The sequence below is a fragment of the Caretta caretta genome, chromosome 2 (assembly GCF_965140235.1).
Source record: "Caretta caretta isolate rCarCar2 chromosome 2, rCarCar1.hap1, whole genome shotgun sequence".
Classification (NCBI taxonomy): Eukaryota; Metazoa; Chordata; order Testudines; family Cheloniidae; genus Caretta; species Caretta caretta.
Window position 1 is genome coordinate 243,078,663 of NC_134207.1, and position 15,787 is coordinate 243,094,449.

Consider the following 15,787-nt stretch of genomic DNA (forward strand, 5'->3'; position numbering starts at 1 on the left):
TTCCTCTGCTTGCCTGGGACAGTGTGAAATGCATTGTAACATTGCACTATTCAGTGTTTTTAAAACTGTGTTTTTCAGGTTGCTGAATTGCCACTGCTGATCATCAGCCTTCAGTAATCGGCAGTCTAGGCAAGCCTTGAAATTCAGATGTTGTAGGCAGCATTGCTCATCATTGACGTAAGGATTGCATGGCTTGCCAAGACTACTTCCATCAGTATCAGTACACAAGTAACCTAATAAACAAGTCAAAATGTTCTAGTATTTTAGTTAATGCAGAAGGCTGCAATTTTGGAACACAGTCAACAATTTAGAATGAAAGAAAATAAATCCAGTGTTACTTGTACAGGATTATTTATACTTTCTTTTTAAAAGATACACAGTATCAGAATGGAAACATGATTGTTAATCTCAAAGTTACAGAAACAAAACTCAATTAAAAATCACAGAAGTAAATCTGATGTGTTGAAATCACTTTTTGTTAAGGTTCTGCAAATCTTAAAAGAAAAAGTCACTCAAATGTAATAATTTTCATGTAATACTAGTTTGATGTGTGGATTATGTTCTTTCTATTTATGTAGTTCTTTCTGTAAATAAGAACAGATTACTTTTAGTTTGATCCAGTTTTAAATGTGCTTGTTTTCACCCGGAACATAATCTCATATATGAACTCATTAGAGCAAAATCATTTTTCCCTGTGAAATTTTAAATAAGCTTTACTCTGGTAGAGTTTTGGATAAATTTTCTTGTGTGGTTATAATCTGGCATAAAATGGACTCTTAACTGTACTTGTAATTGCTATTATATATAATTAGCCTTTAAGTTTACAAGGAAAGCCTGCTCTAGAAGCTTTTATAGTTCAATATTCTAGTTAAGGTGCAGCCTTATAGGAGAGCAGGCAATTCAACCAAATTTTAAATCAAACCGTTATAAGAAAAACTGACTTCCAGAAATGTTGAATTTTGATTTAAATTTTTGTGCTTATTTATTAGGAAAGTATTAGAATATGTATGAAGTGTTACATGGCCAGGTAAAGATTTAGGGCTGTCCAGAGTGTATTTAACCTAAGAAACACCAGTAATTTGCACAAATAGACATTATGTCTATGTTAGGACAAGTGGCTTAGGTAAAACTTGGGCCTAGGTTAGAAGGCTACTTTTTGTGGCAGTGCAGTGCAATCCCAATTTTGACAACTCTAGTTAACTTGAAGTAACTGGTTAAATAATATATGTAGCCGAAAGTTGCGTTGACTGAAGCTCCACTCATGAGGCTTTCTTAAATTCCAAAGGGATCTTACAGAAATTCCTCTGTCTCTCCGTTCCTGGAGAATTTAGTTCAGTAAAATTTAAGAGATCCACAGGACAGGAACTTCATTTAATGCATCTCTAGGGAACATAACTTACACCTTGGTTATCCAGGTATTTCAGTTAATCAGAGCTGGGTTACTCCTGATTATTCAAGCCCCTGTTGTTATGAAAATTCCATGCATCCTACTAATGTACTGGAAACAGGCTGTAATAACTATCAGTTGTGTGATAGAATTTGTTCATATCAGTTATAGTATTGTTTTGTATTACTGGTGTCTGTGCTCTAGCTAAAAATTGAAAGGTTTGTTGTGATTATGTTTGCCTGGCTCTTTTTAGAATCATAGAAACGTAGAATTGGAGGGAACCTTGAGAAGTCATCGAGTCCAGACTTCTGCACTGTTGTAGAACCAAGTAAACCTAAGACCATCCCTGAAAGGCGTTTGTCCAACCTGTTTTTACAACCCTCCAATGATTCCACAACATCCATTGGAAGCCAATTCCAGAGCTTAATTTCCCTTATAGTTAGAAAGATTTTCCTAATATCTAACCTAAAATCTCCCTTGCTGCAGATTAAGCCAATGGCTTTTTGTCCAATCTTCAGTGGACATGGAGAACAGTTGATCCAGTCCTCTTTATAACAGCCCTTAATATATTTGAAGACTATTATCAGGTCCCCCAGGTCATCTTTTCTCAAAACTAAACATGGCTAGTGTTTTAACCTTTCCTTATACCCCAGGTTTTCTAAATCTTTTATCATTTTTGTTACTCTCCTCTCGACTTTCTCCAGTTTGTTCACATTTTTCCTAACCTGTGGCACCCAGAATTGGACATAGCACTTTAGCTGAGGCCTCACCAGTGCCTTGTAGAGTGAGACAGTTACCTCCTGTGTCTTACATATGACACTCCTGTTAATATACCCCAGAATGATATTAGTCTTTTTTGCCGGTGCATCACATTTTGATTTATGTTCAATCTGTTATCCACTAGAACCCCCAGATCGTTTTCAGCAGCACTACCACCTAACCAGTATTCCCTATTTTGTAGTTGTGTATTTGATTTTTCCTTCCTAAGTGAAGTACTTTTCACTTGTCTTTATTGAATTTCATCTTGTTGAATTCAGATCAGTTCTCCAATTTGTCACGGTCATTTTGAATTCTAATCCTGTCCTCCAAAGTGCTTGCAATCCTTCCCAGCTTGATGTCATTTTCAAATATTATAAGCATACTTTCCACTCCATTTTCAAAGACATTAAATGACAATACTGAATAGTACTGGACCCAGGACTGACCACTGTGGGATCCCACTAGATACGCTTTCCCAGTTTAACAGCAAAGCATTGATAAGCACTCTTTGAGTATGCTCTTTCAACCAGATGTGCACCCACCTTTTAGTAATTTAATCTAGACCCCATTTCCCTAGTTCGCTTATGAGAATGTGACATGGGACTATGTCAAAAGCCTTAGTAAAATGAAGACATATATGTACTGTTTTTCCCCTATGCACTAGGCACTGACACTATCAAAGAATTAAATTAGGTTGGTTTGGTATGATTTGTCCTTGACAAATCCATGCTGGCTATTCCTTATGACCCTATTATTTTACAGGTGCTTACAAATTTATTGTTTAATAATTCTGTAGTATGTATTGACAATTTAGAATACTTTGAAAATATTTAGAATCAACCCTTGTTCGTTCCTTGTAATGGCTCTTGTGTGACGCCAATTACATGGAGTTAAAATCTGGATCATATTCTGAGTTCATATTAGAATCATAGACTTTAAGGTCAGAAGGGACCATTATGATCGTCTAGTCTGACCGGCTGCACAACACAGGCCACAGAATCTCACCCACCCACTCCTGTAACAAACCTCTAACCTATGTTTGAGCTATTGAAGTCCTCAAATCATGGTTTAAAGACTTTGAGGTGCAGAGAATCCTCCAGCAAGTGACCCGTGCCCCACGCTGCAGAGGAAGGCGAAAAATCCCCAGGGCCTCTGCCAATCTGCCGTGGAGGAAAATTCCTTCCCAACCCTAAATATGGCGATCAGCTAAACCCTGAGCATGTGGGCAAGACTCACCAGCCAGAGACCCAGGAAAGAATTCTCTGAAGTAACTCAGATCCCACCCCATCTGACATCCCATCATAGGCCATTGGGCATATCTACCGCTAATAGTCAAAGATCAATTAATTGCCAAAATTAGGCTATCCCATCATATCTTCTACAAATCCTATGAATTTGTCTTTGTTCTTTTCTTCTATATCACCTTTTCTTCTTGTGTCCAGGATTAGGGATGATTTGCCAGAGACAGATTCAGATCCATTACAGTGATCTTTAAAATCTTCCTTTTGCTTCATGACTGTTTTCAGTCTTGTTTACCTCTCCATAGGACAATATTTCCATCATTTCAACATCTCTGGCAGCTGGATGGCTGTAGGCATTTCTAAGTGTTCTTTTAATCTAGAATGGCGTATGCTCTAAATTTAGAGGTATCAGAATTCAACAAGATGTCTCACAAAATTTGGTTTTAGAGACCCAGAAAAGAGAAAATTGTGCTGTCAATTATTTAAGGTTTACTGGAGCCTTTTAAAGGGGTTATGACTACCTTTTGGCAAACAAACTGATACAATTTAACATGTTCCACCATAGGGATTAGAATATTCTTCTCCCAACCAATACCTGGATCTCTGATAGGCTTTACTACTGCACCAGAGATTAAAGGAGGAAGATTTTGTTGTAGAATACTGTAAGAAAAAGAGGCCAGCATGATTGCTAATCTGGGTAAGAAACCATATTCCTCCACCATGTCAGCCTTGAGGATTGAAAATCATTAGTTGTGGTGTATTGTTGTTTATATTGCAGTAGTGTTGAGAGGCACTTGCCCCATTGTGCTAGGTGTTTTATGAACATAATACAGATACAGTCCTTGCTTTGAAGAGTTTACAATCCAAGTATCGCTTTAGTGATACAACTGTTTTATTATGGGAAAAAATTGTCCTCTACATTAGAACATCTTCCTGAAGAATACAAGTAGAAAGCCAAAGATTGGATAAAAGGGGACCAAAGGATTTCATACCACTGATTGAGAGTATCCTATCATGATTGGATTTGTTCACCCCATACTGATACTTCTAGCTGAGAGCTCTGTGATTCTGTCCTATAGTACAAGCCATGGGTAGAAGATTTAGTCTTTGAAAGCTTGGAGATCTTTAATAAAAAACAGACGGGTCCTTGAAAAATTGACTAAAGGTCAAAATTTTAAGAAGTGACAAGTGGTTTTTTTGGTCACCAATTTGAGACAGCTTAAAGGTATGTAATTAGCACAAATAGTAATAATTTTGTCCTAGTAATAAGTAGTATAGTGTGTATTTTTTTTCTTGCAGTTTGGCTCAAAATTTTATCATTTAACTTATCTGTGTTATTGCTTTTTGAAGTATTAAATTGAAATCCACAATGCACTTTGTTTAAACATGATTATCATAATTCTTGCAGGTTTCTGTAGCTGGATCAAGTGCTGGAAGAGGATCTCCAGCTATAACTCTAGTACAGTTGCCTTCTGGTCAAACTGTACACGTCCAGGGAGTGATTCAAACCACACAGCCATCAGTGATTCAGTCAACACCAATGCAGGCTGTTCAGGTTAGCTGTCCTTTATATTTTTTGCTGTAGATATTGATTATTTTAAGCTTGTGGTTTCTCCTCCTCCCCCACCCCCGTTTTGAAACCTCCACCTTGGATCTTCAACTTTCCATCTTCTTTCTCACCAGTGGATAGAAAACCCACTTCTACCATGATGCCCATGGGTAATGGCCAACTGACAATAGCTAGGCAGGTGGTGTGTAGAGATTCATTAATATTTCTTGTTTATCTTTTAAAGAAATGATGCCTTGGAACCCTCAATTTGTGCAATAGCAAACTTGTATAATCACATGGTCCTATTTTAATGACTCTTCCACTTTGTTTTCTCATTTGGTTGTTCTGCTCCTCCTTGTCTCAAATGGGATTATTAACTTTTCAGTGCGTAGATTATCTCTTCAATGTATTAGTAGAAAGTCTAGAATAATGGGGCCCCATTGAGAGTATCTGGGAGCAATACAAATAAAAGTATTATAAATACAGCTTCTCTTCTTATTGTTTATAATTAGCAGCATCCATTATTGCATCTGGGTTTGCTTTACATGATATACTGGTCGATAAAAATTAAAAATGGCTACAAAACAGGTAGCATATATTTGGCAAACCTTCACAAGCCTGATCTTGTTTAAGTTAGAGGACGGGGACCAGTGTACTAAGCACCAGGAGTTTTCAGAGCTTCTCATAAGTGAAAAGACTGAATAAAAATATCTTACAACTACTACTGAAGTGGTTTAGGAGTATTTGCTGTGAGTGGCAATACCTTGCCTAATCCTCAGGGCCGGCTCTAGGCTTTTTGCTGCCCCAAGGGGAATGCCGCCAAAGCAAAAAAAAAAAAAAAAAATGGGGGCAGGGGGGCGGAATGCCACGCTTGAAAAGTGCCGCCCCAAGCATGTGCTTGGTTTGCTGGTGCCTAGAGCCGGCCCTGCTAATCCTGTCCTCGGCTCACTCAAATTTTACTCTTGACAGTGAAAAGTGTTCCTTCCAAAGAGAGGTGGTCTCTTAGATAACTGGAATCTAACCACTCTTCTCAAGGACTTGAGAGACCTCAAATTTCACCCAGAAATTATTTGGCAACACATAGAGCACAAGAGCAATATGTTCTCACTGGACTGCTTGAAAGGCAGGCAGCCACATGCTGCATTCGCTGAAGCTTCTGAGTAGCTTTCAAGTTTAGCCCCAGTTAGATAACAAAGAGACGTATAAACATGGTGAGGATGTGTCTGTGAGGGAGGAGTACATTCTCTTAACCAGTGGAAAGTGAAATACTGAACTTCTCGCCCTGCTGCTATCTGGGACATGTATGTAGTATGGAGCCTGGCAAGAACCCAAGATAGTGGACTACAGGAGTAGGAGGCCCAAGCTTTGGGCTGGACCACACTTTGGCAGCCGCACCAGTGTTTGAGTTTCAAAAGAAAATACTGCTTTCAAAAGTAATTTACAGCAGACTCAGCTCTACCAATAAAACAAACAAATATCTGAGAGCCCTTCTCACTTGCTAAATTCACCATTTTTCAACTCAGTTTAGTTTGGAACAAACATAAAAAAATAAAATATTTGCCCCATGGCTTGAAGTCACCCAGCAAGAGAAGCATTTCCCCTGGGTTTCTCACCAACCATCTCTTTTATTAGGGGAATAGGAACCAACTGCTCTCCCGTAACGGGTATTGGGCCAATTACAGCTGCTCTGTCTTCTCCCACAATCAGAGTGGAAGGAAGGAAGAAGTTGTGCCCAGTTAACCCTGGCTGGTTGCTTCCTTTTTTCCTTACCTTTGCGGGGAGGGATAGCTCAGTGATTTGAGCATTGGCCTGCTAACCTCAGGGTTGTGAGTTCAATCCCTGAGGGGGCCATTTAGGGATCTGGGGGGAAAAAATTAGGGATTGGTCCTGCTTTGATTGGGGGTTTGGACTAGAAGACCTCCTGAGGTCCTTTCCAACCCTGATATTCTATGATTCTATGAATATGGTTATTAAAGGGAGAGAGGGTGTTTCTGTCCTGACGGGGTTCTAAAGGGCCAGTATACCCCATAACATGAGCAATTATAGATTTAATCAGATCCTTAAAGTATTCTCCCCATCCAGTCAGCAGCACCTCCTTATTCAGCTGGCTTTCACCCAGGACCCTACTGGACACTGGGACACTGAGGAAATGGTATAATCTGGGTTTCACTAAAAGAAGCTTAATGTCATCTGCATTTTGATGATATGGTGCCTGTACCTGCACACAGTCTCCTGCCCCCTTCTGCCCCGTGGCTTCACAAGAGGTTGAACAAGAAGGGTGACAAAGACTGAGTATTTTGGGATACCGCAGCCTTTTGAGTGAAAAAGCTGTTGCCCAAAATTAGGGATCTTAACTGCTCTGCATTGTGGCGAATGTTTTGCATTTCAGCTCACTCTTTGAAGTTCGTTTCTGTTTTCCACCCAGTCCGCTCTGCATTTTGCCAGGTGTCTACAACAGATTCATAGGAGGGAGGAAGAAAGAGGGACTGAAGGGTCTTTACCCACCCTGCCCTTGAACTTTAACTTGGCCTTGTAATTAAACACCAATCTAGAGCTGTGAGCTGGAGTAGAGCTGGGAAGGAATGGAGATGGTGAAAGCCTGTAGAACCAGCAGCTCTGGCTGCTCTCTAATGAAGTCTTTTTTTCTTCTGGTAATCCCTCACGAAACAGCAAGTGTTAAGTATTTTTATCATATCATTAAAAAAAATCCATAGGTACAGAACTCATTACAGCAACCAAATTGTATAGCCCTTTCATTGGTATAACCCCCAATTATATGTACAGATAGCCAAGAAATTACATGTATTGATTTTGGCCACTTTCTCCACATTTTGAAGATGTATGCTACATACTTGAGACTAGGTCTCCTAGTGCAGGGGTTCTCAACCTTTTTCTTTCTGAGTTGTCCCGCCTCTCCTCTCCCTCCCTCCCCCTCATGCACACACACATGATATAAAAACTCCACGGCCCACCTGTGCCACAACAACTGATTTTCTGCATATAAAATCCTGGGCTGGCACTAGGGGATAGCAAGTGGGGCAATTGCCTGGGGCCCCATGCCACAGAGGCCCCCACAAAGCTAAGTTGCTCAGGCTTCGGCTTCAGCCCTGGGTGGGCAGGGCTCAAGGACCCAGGCTTCAGACCCATGTGGTGTAGCTGCAGTTTTCTGCCGTGAGCCCCAGTGAGTCTAACTCTGGCCCTGCTTGGCAGACCACCTGAAACCTGCTTGCGGTCCCCAGGGGAGCCCCGGACCTCTGGTTGAGAACCACTGTCCTAATGTATCTCAGCAGTGCACATCAGATAAGGGTCCTCAAGGAGACCACTCTGCCTGACATTATTGCTGGATAGCATCATGTTCCTGCCTTGCCCCTTGGACCACTGACATGCCTCCAACCTGCCTTGGAGTGACCCTGTGCCTAGGCTAAGGGAATCCTTAAGGCAACTTTTTTAAGTCGCCTTTGCCAATCTTCGTGATTTCTGTGAGAGAAATGAGCAGAACCTCCACAAATTGATTCTGCTCATCCGAGCTGGGTTTTGCAGTCTAGTTTAAAATTAGGTTTGTGCACAGTTGCAGAAGTACCTCTCATTATGTTTTTGAATTATGTGGATGCTTCATTTTACTGTGTATGTCGCACACTATCCTAGCAAGCGCCATACTGTTTTGAGCAAAATGGTTTTGAGCAGAAATGGAATTGCAGTTAAATCAGTAAAGTAAAAGAGACGTTAGGTTTCTTTTGTTTACAGTAACCTGTAGGTCTTTGAAGTCATGGTCTCTGACTGTTTATACTTTTGGGATGAGGTGCCCTAATGCCACAAGTTTTCAGAATCTTCCAGGAAGTCATGCCCTTTCGGATCCACGCAAGTTCTGCTTTGTGCCACAAGCATTTAGGGCCCTAGGTTATGTGAGACAGGTACAGCAATAGTCTGAGTTCTATCTTTTCTGATGTTAGCTCCAGGTGTAGGAACCTTTACTGTGTCCAAGTCTGACTCTGTTAGACTTCTAGCTCACTTTTGTTGAATTAAGTTAATAGTTAGACTATCTAAATTACCTAATCTACAAAAAATGTAGTTTTTGCTTTTCTCTATGTGAATATGCTATTTTCCATTTAACTAATGTAACTGCACAATTCCACTTTTGTGCATATCCTACACAACTGTGGACTGAGCAGTTAAATGAATCATGTAAATAGTGTTTTGCCTTACTCAGTTAATCGCAGTTTCAGTTTTGCACAAAATAATATCTGCTGGTATAGACTGTGGTTTAGCTGTGCAGTTTTTTGCATTTAAAATCTCCCAACCTGAAATTAATATGTAAAAAATGGTGCTAATGCAACTCTAAGAAAATGTGAAAATGTCAACTCACAAAAGTCAAGAAAGTTCTAAAGTTAAAGTTTGCACACTAATACTAACCTAGCCCCTGTGCACATGTGGTATGTAGTATTTTAGATGATCATTTATGTTTTTAAATGTATTCCTTAATTTCTGGATGGTAACTTAATTTCTGTGGCTGTGGTGAGGTTATCACAGCAACTTTAACTTTTGCATGTCATGTATATTGTGCATTAGCATTGAAGTTAAAATTAAAGTTATGTTAGTATGACATTTTGCATTTAGTATTTAGTTTGACTTTGGTATTAAGTTGAAATTGATTAATGCTATAATTGCAACTTAAGAAATGGTTATGTTTTACTAGCTGATGGCAATCTACATTTTTGAATCGATGTGATTAACAACATGGATGTATGCATTCACCTCTGACTTTTTTTTGGCTAAAATTAGAAATATAGAATTTGGATTACCTTTATTTCTCCAAACTGGAGATCACCGCACAGAAAAAAATTAATGTATGTTTCAAATTGGTGTCCAGTTGGTGATCTATGATGGAAATGTCAGAATTCAAATTTGGGCATAGTCCTATAGTTTATAATGAATGAGCGTACCAAATTTCAAGGTTCCACCGCACTGAACATGGAAATTATTTACATGTAGGGCTCCATGTCTGTCATGGAGGTCGCAGAAGTCACAGATTCCGTGATTTTCCCTGATCTCCACAACTTCTGCAGGGGCCTGTGTGGCTGACCCCAAGGCTGCCCAAGCTGCTGGCCCCTGGGACAACCACACCAGCCACTGCTCTGGCGGCCCCTGGCAGTGGTCGCTAGCTGGCCAGCTGGAGCAATCCCTGCTCTGATAGACCTGGGCAGAGTAAGGCTATGTCTACACTAAAAGCTAGCAGTGTGATTCCTCTGCTCGTGTACACGCTCTTGCGTTAGCTCTCGCCAAGCTAGCGCAAGTATAAATGGCAGTGAGGCTGTGGTAGCACGTGTGGTAGCAACTGAGGCACAGCCCAGATGTGCCAAATATGTATCCACAGCTAAGCTGTGCTTCCATTCCCCCTACCTGTGTTAATGTGGCTATGCTGTTGTTTATGCTCGTACTTGCTCAATCAGAACTAATGCAAGTATGTGTGCATGAGCAGGGAATCACAGCCTAGCTCATAGTGTATACGTAGCCTATAAGTCATTCACCCTTGTGATGGGTTGCCCCCACCCCCGGGATGCCATCTGATACACTGGGGTGCCACTGAGCCTGCCTGTTCCACCACCCTGGACTCCCTTACACTGTCCCGCTGAACCAGGCCCTCAAGCCTTCTCCAGCACACACATAGGTAGGGACACACCCAGCTGCAGAAAGACACAGACACTGAAATCAGCACTGCATGGGAAGGCTTCAGCTAAGGAATTGCCCAGCACTCAAGTGCACACCTCCTCTGGAGTGTAAATCCAAAATGTTATTGTCTTGCACTGCACTGAGAACTGTGCAGCGTAAGCTCATAAAATTCACTCCCTCCCTCCCTCAATGTGGAGGAAGATATGCACAGTTTTTTGCACCCCAGTTATGAATTCCACAAACTGGTTTTAGAGAAAACAAAACAAGGTTATTAACTACAGAAGATAGAGCTCAGTGCTCAGTGCTTCTCCCTATCTCTGTCTTTGTTTCTTAGATGTTTCCAGCAGTCTTCCTGGGCAGGGATTCAGTGAAGAACAACCACTCATTATGTCACTTCCCTGACTTACATAGGTCAGGACTTCCCTGACTTACATATGCCGGGAATCCTTTGTTTTCCAGTGTGGTTCCTCCCCCTCTCCCTGCCATGGAAAAATACTGGTATTCTATCATGGAGTCCAGTACCAGGTGACATGATCACATGGCCCTGCAGTGTCAAAGCAGCCATGAGTCAAAGGTCTTGTTTGTAGCATCCCAGGAATGTGGGAGATTAGCATCTTCAAAGACCTTTTGTTCTCCCTAATGGTTCATTGCCTGGTCCCCAGCTAACCAGCCACACTGATTGCATTTTGTCTGGTGGGCATTCCCCAGGTGCAAACGCTTTTTTGTAGTACAGATGTATAGTCAATATTCCTAACTTTAGATACAAAAATGATACATGCATACAAATATGATAATCCTATTCAGTAAATCATAATCTTTCCAATGATAGCTCACAAGACCCATCTTGCATAAAATATATCTTAGATATGCTATAATCATATTATAACAATAATTCTATGAAGAATATGTGGTGTAGTGTCACAACCCTGTTACCAGCATCTGTATTGTATAAGATGATGAATTTCAGAAATTTTGGAATTATAGGTAACATCAGTTGCAAATGCAGAGGACTCTGCAGACTCGGAGGGTGTAACTGATTCTCAAAAACGTAGAGAGATTCTTTCAAGAAGGCCTTCATACCGGTAAGTTTATGCTTTTTTAAAATGAGCTTAACTGCCACATACTACTCGTATTACTACTGTTATGACCTGAAGAAGAGCTCTGTGTGTGCTTGAAAGCTTGTCTCTATCACCATTCAGAAGTTGGTCCAATAAAGATATTACCTCACCCACCTTGTCTCGCAAATATCCTGGGACCAACACGGCTACAACATTCCATACATGCTACTCATAGTATAAATATCAGTAAAAGACAGTCCTCAAAATGTTTCTCATACGGGCATTGATTTTAAATCTGTAGTTTAAATTAAATTGTTTAAATTATGTTTTAGAAAAATTCTGAATGAACTATCTTCTGATCCTACTGGTGTCCCTAAGATTGAAGAGGAAAAGTCAGAGGAAGAAGGAACACCTTCTGGCATCCCTGCAATGGCAGTACCAACCAGCCTATATCAGACTAGCACAGGGCAATACAGTATGTATGCTAAGATACAGTATAGCATTTTAATTTAAAAAAATCTGATACTATCTTTTGCTGAATTTAAAAATAGCAGAGTGAAAAATAGAGAGAACTATTTGGACCAGGAAAAAGTGAATGAGATTTATCTTCATATTTGTCCAAGAGGATTGCAGATTGCATCTTCTGCCACATCATATTAGCAAAAATAAAACTTTTTCTTGTCTGTTTCCCCCCAACCTCAAAGCCTCTGTTAATTTCCCAAACTTGGGGTCATTTTGAAATTGTACTGTGCTTTAAAGAATGGAAGAACCAGGTATTGGCTGAAAGAGCAAAATGTAGGTGTCTCTCTTGTCTTTTCCATAGACAGGTATTTGTATTTGTATATTATTAGAATTTTTTATAACTGTATTGTTTTAAAGTTGTATTAAATGCGCATGTTGATTGGAAATGTTGATTAAAATATCAATACAGTGCAATACAAAGTTGTATGTGACTATGGCTCACTTTTTGTCTTAAAAATGTAATACCATTTTGCTAATCTAATGCAAAATATCAATACTATCAAATTATGTGGTGTGAAATAGAGTATTCATTGTATTTTAATCTCTACTTGTGTCAGTAATCAAGTCATCTGAAGAATGTGTGTACTGTATGGTAACTTATTGCATGTCACATTGTACAAATTATAGTTTTCATCCTATTTATGGTTAAGGCTAAGATTTTGTCATGGTTATTTTTAATAAAAGTCATGGACACATCATCGGCAATAAACAAAAATGCACAGAAGCTGTGACCTGTCTGTGACTTTTGCTGCTGTGTCTCCGATGAGACACAGCATCCGATGAAGTGAGCTGTAGCTCACGAAAGCTTATGCTCAAATAAATTGGTTAGTCTCTAAGGTGCCACAAGTACTCCTTTTCTTTTTGCGAATACAGACTAACACGGCTGCTACTCTGAAATGTGTCTCTATGGTTTCCCCCGCCTCCATGGTGGCTGGGAGCTCTGGGGTTCCCCCTCTGCCAGTGGTAGCTGGGAGCTGCAGAGTGACCGTATTTCCCAAAGAGAAAATGGCACACCCCAGCCACTTGCCGAGGCGTCCTCCGCCCCTGCACGAGGCTGTTGCCCCGTTGACGGAACCCTGAGGAGGGCCCCCTCAGGAGTCTGTCACCTGTTGCTGGAACCTTGCAGAGGGGCCCCCTGTCACTGCTGTCGCCTGTCACTGGAACCCTGCCAGGGCCCCACTGGCTGCCAACTCGAGTCCCACAGCCCCTGGGGCTGAAGCAGAGAATGACCATGACCTCCATGATATAAACATAACATTGTTTATGGTATGAATTGACATATAATTTGTAATGAGATAGAGACCATAATTTAGGGATAAGCACAGGAGGGAAAGGTACAATGGAACTTTCTCGCTTATCTCTCAGTTTTCTGACTTTTGATTGATTGATCTTCCAATCTTCCTGTCGCATTAATAATAATTTTTCTGTATGGAATTAACCATAAGCTACAATTTCGAACTGCTCATCCTTTTTCTCTAAACAGTGGTAGAAAAAATAGCTTCATAGCTGTATTCCTCAAAGATTTTTTTTGCTTTATTTACGTGTCAAACATTTCACACCTCACTATGAATGTTAGATTTTGCAGTCATTTCTCTTCTGTAGGTTGAATTTCCTTTAATCTTTTTCCTTTTTATATAGAGTTTTTTATAGCATTAAAAACAAAGAATTTACTGTTACAGTGAGTCATTTATGTCTCAGGTCTTCTCGTGTCAAAATAATGAAGATTTTTATTAAAAACAGCAGTGTATTTTCTCCTACACAATGGCAGGAAAATGGCAAGGAGGTCTGCTTCTTCTGGAGCATGTAAATGAGAACAGAGGACTCCTATTAAAATGTTAACAATGGAACTTAGAAAAGGATAGATGGCTCTTTCTAAATAAATTAATTCTTTAAATGTTCTTAGAATTCCTCTAGCTATTCTTTATAATTTGTAAAAGTAAAATGATTTTATCAACACTGAGAAAACAAAATTTACATTTAACACTGAACTACTAATTACTATTCTAAATATTCATTATTACTCTGGTTGTAGAGATGTTAATGGTGATGACCAAATTAAGGTTCTGTAGAACAGTGTTTCAAAACCAGGGGTCTGGGGCCCCGTGGGGGGCTGCAAGCAGGTTTCAGGTGGTCCGCCTAGCAGAGCCAGTGTTAGACTTGCTGGGGCTCAGGGCAGAAAGCTGAAGCCACACCGCATGGGACTGAAGCCCAGGTCCCTGAGCCCTGCCACCCGGAACTGCGGCTGAAGCCTGAGCAACTTAGCTTCGTGGGGGCCTCTGTGGCATGGGGCCCCAGGCAATTGCCCCTCTTGCTATCCCCTAATGCCGGACCAGACTTTTATATGCAGAAAACCAGTTGTTGTGGCACAAGTGGGCAGTGGAGTTTTTCTAGCATGGGCGGGAAGAGGGGGGAGGGCTCAGAAAGAAAAACGTTGAGAACCCTGCTGTAGAATATAAAAGTCCTTAAATTTGTTGGGTCTGAAAAGTAAGGGCATTGATAGTCACTCCTGCTAGATGCTGATTCCTAAATTCCCAGTGACTGCAATAGGAGTGCTCAGGACCTCTTGGGAGCTGCTCACAACTTGTACCACTATTTATTAGTTGTGTTCAGCTTTTCATTTTGGGTCGTCCTGACCAAACTACAGTTTTGTCAAGAGTCTCAGCATTGAAGTTATATTAAAAAATGTGAAGAATTCATTCCAAAACGTAGCCTTTTCAGGAAAACCTGGATAGGCTTGAAGGAATGGAAGTAGCAAAACACAAAGTAATAGAGTTGTTGAATGTATCCAAAACTGAAAAGAAAATAAGTGCCAGAAGAAACTATCTGCATTTGGAAATTAAACACAAATTCAATGATTACTTATGCTACGCAGCAACTTTCAGTACATATAAAAGAAGCTCTATATGAATTATAGTTAAATTTTGCTTTGTTGTAGTCAGTATGAATTTGGATGCTGATCTGAATGGAAACAGAATTGGGCCTTATGTGTAAAGGGTTAAACATTTCCATTAGTATCAAATACTATTACTGAGTGCTACAAAGAATAAATCTTTCTGTGTAAAAATTCCTTTGGTCATGTTTTCAAACTTTTACTTTTCTTAACTATGTTCCCCATGTCTGAAATCATGTAGCCACCATTAATGCCAAAATTATTTTTTCTTCTTAAATATCACCGGTCTGTTAGTTTTGGGTTGGGTTGGTTCTAGTTGCAATGAGACATTTATCATCTTTGTCGTACAAGGGGAACTCCGTAGGGTCTGTGGTGGTGTATTGTAACAGACATACAATGAATCTTCAGTCCTACAGGTTTGCGATGAACTGGGAGTTAAAACATCTTAACTCAACAGCCAGGCAATCTGGGGACCTGTGTTTTCACTAGTCACATCATTGTCTTCCTCCTGGTGGCTAAGATCTGAGGTGTTGTTCAGTAAAGCCTGAAGAACTCCCATAATTGCATTAATCAGGACCACCACCTCCTGGGCTTCAGGATGTCAGCAGCAATCCTGGGCATTCTTGCATGAGTCTACTCCATGCTTTTCCACTTTCATTTTGGGATTCTTTGGAGAAAATACTCTCCACATGGCCATCTTCCCTCTTTTGGCTC

General features: G+C 40.3%; 1 protein-coding gene across 3 annotated transcripts in view; it reads left to right on the plus strand.

Moving 5' to 3' along the window:
- The window catches only part of CREM (cAMP responsive element modulator), an 80,738-nt gene that overhangs the window by 34,636 nt on the left and 30,315 nt on the right, over positions 1-15,787 (plus strand). For all 3 annotated transcript variants that reach the window (XR_007354902.2, XM_048837708.2, XM_048837707.2), the window contains exons 3-5: positions 4,796-4,942; positions 11,588-11,685; positions 11,994-12,136. Coding sequence is in view for 2 of the 3 variants with exons in the window: in XM_048837708.2 (XP_048693665.1) it covers positions 4,796-4,942; positions 11,588-11,685; positions 11,994-12,136 (388 nt within the window). In the remaining variant the exon portion in view is untranslated. The remainder of the gene's footprint in view (positions 1-4,795; positions 4,943-11,587; positions 11,686-11,993; positions 12,137-15,787) is intronic.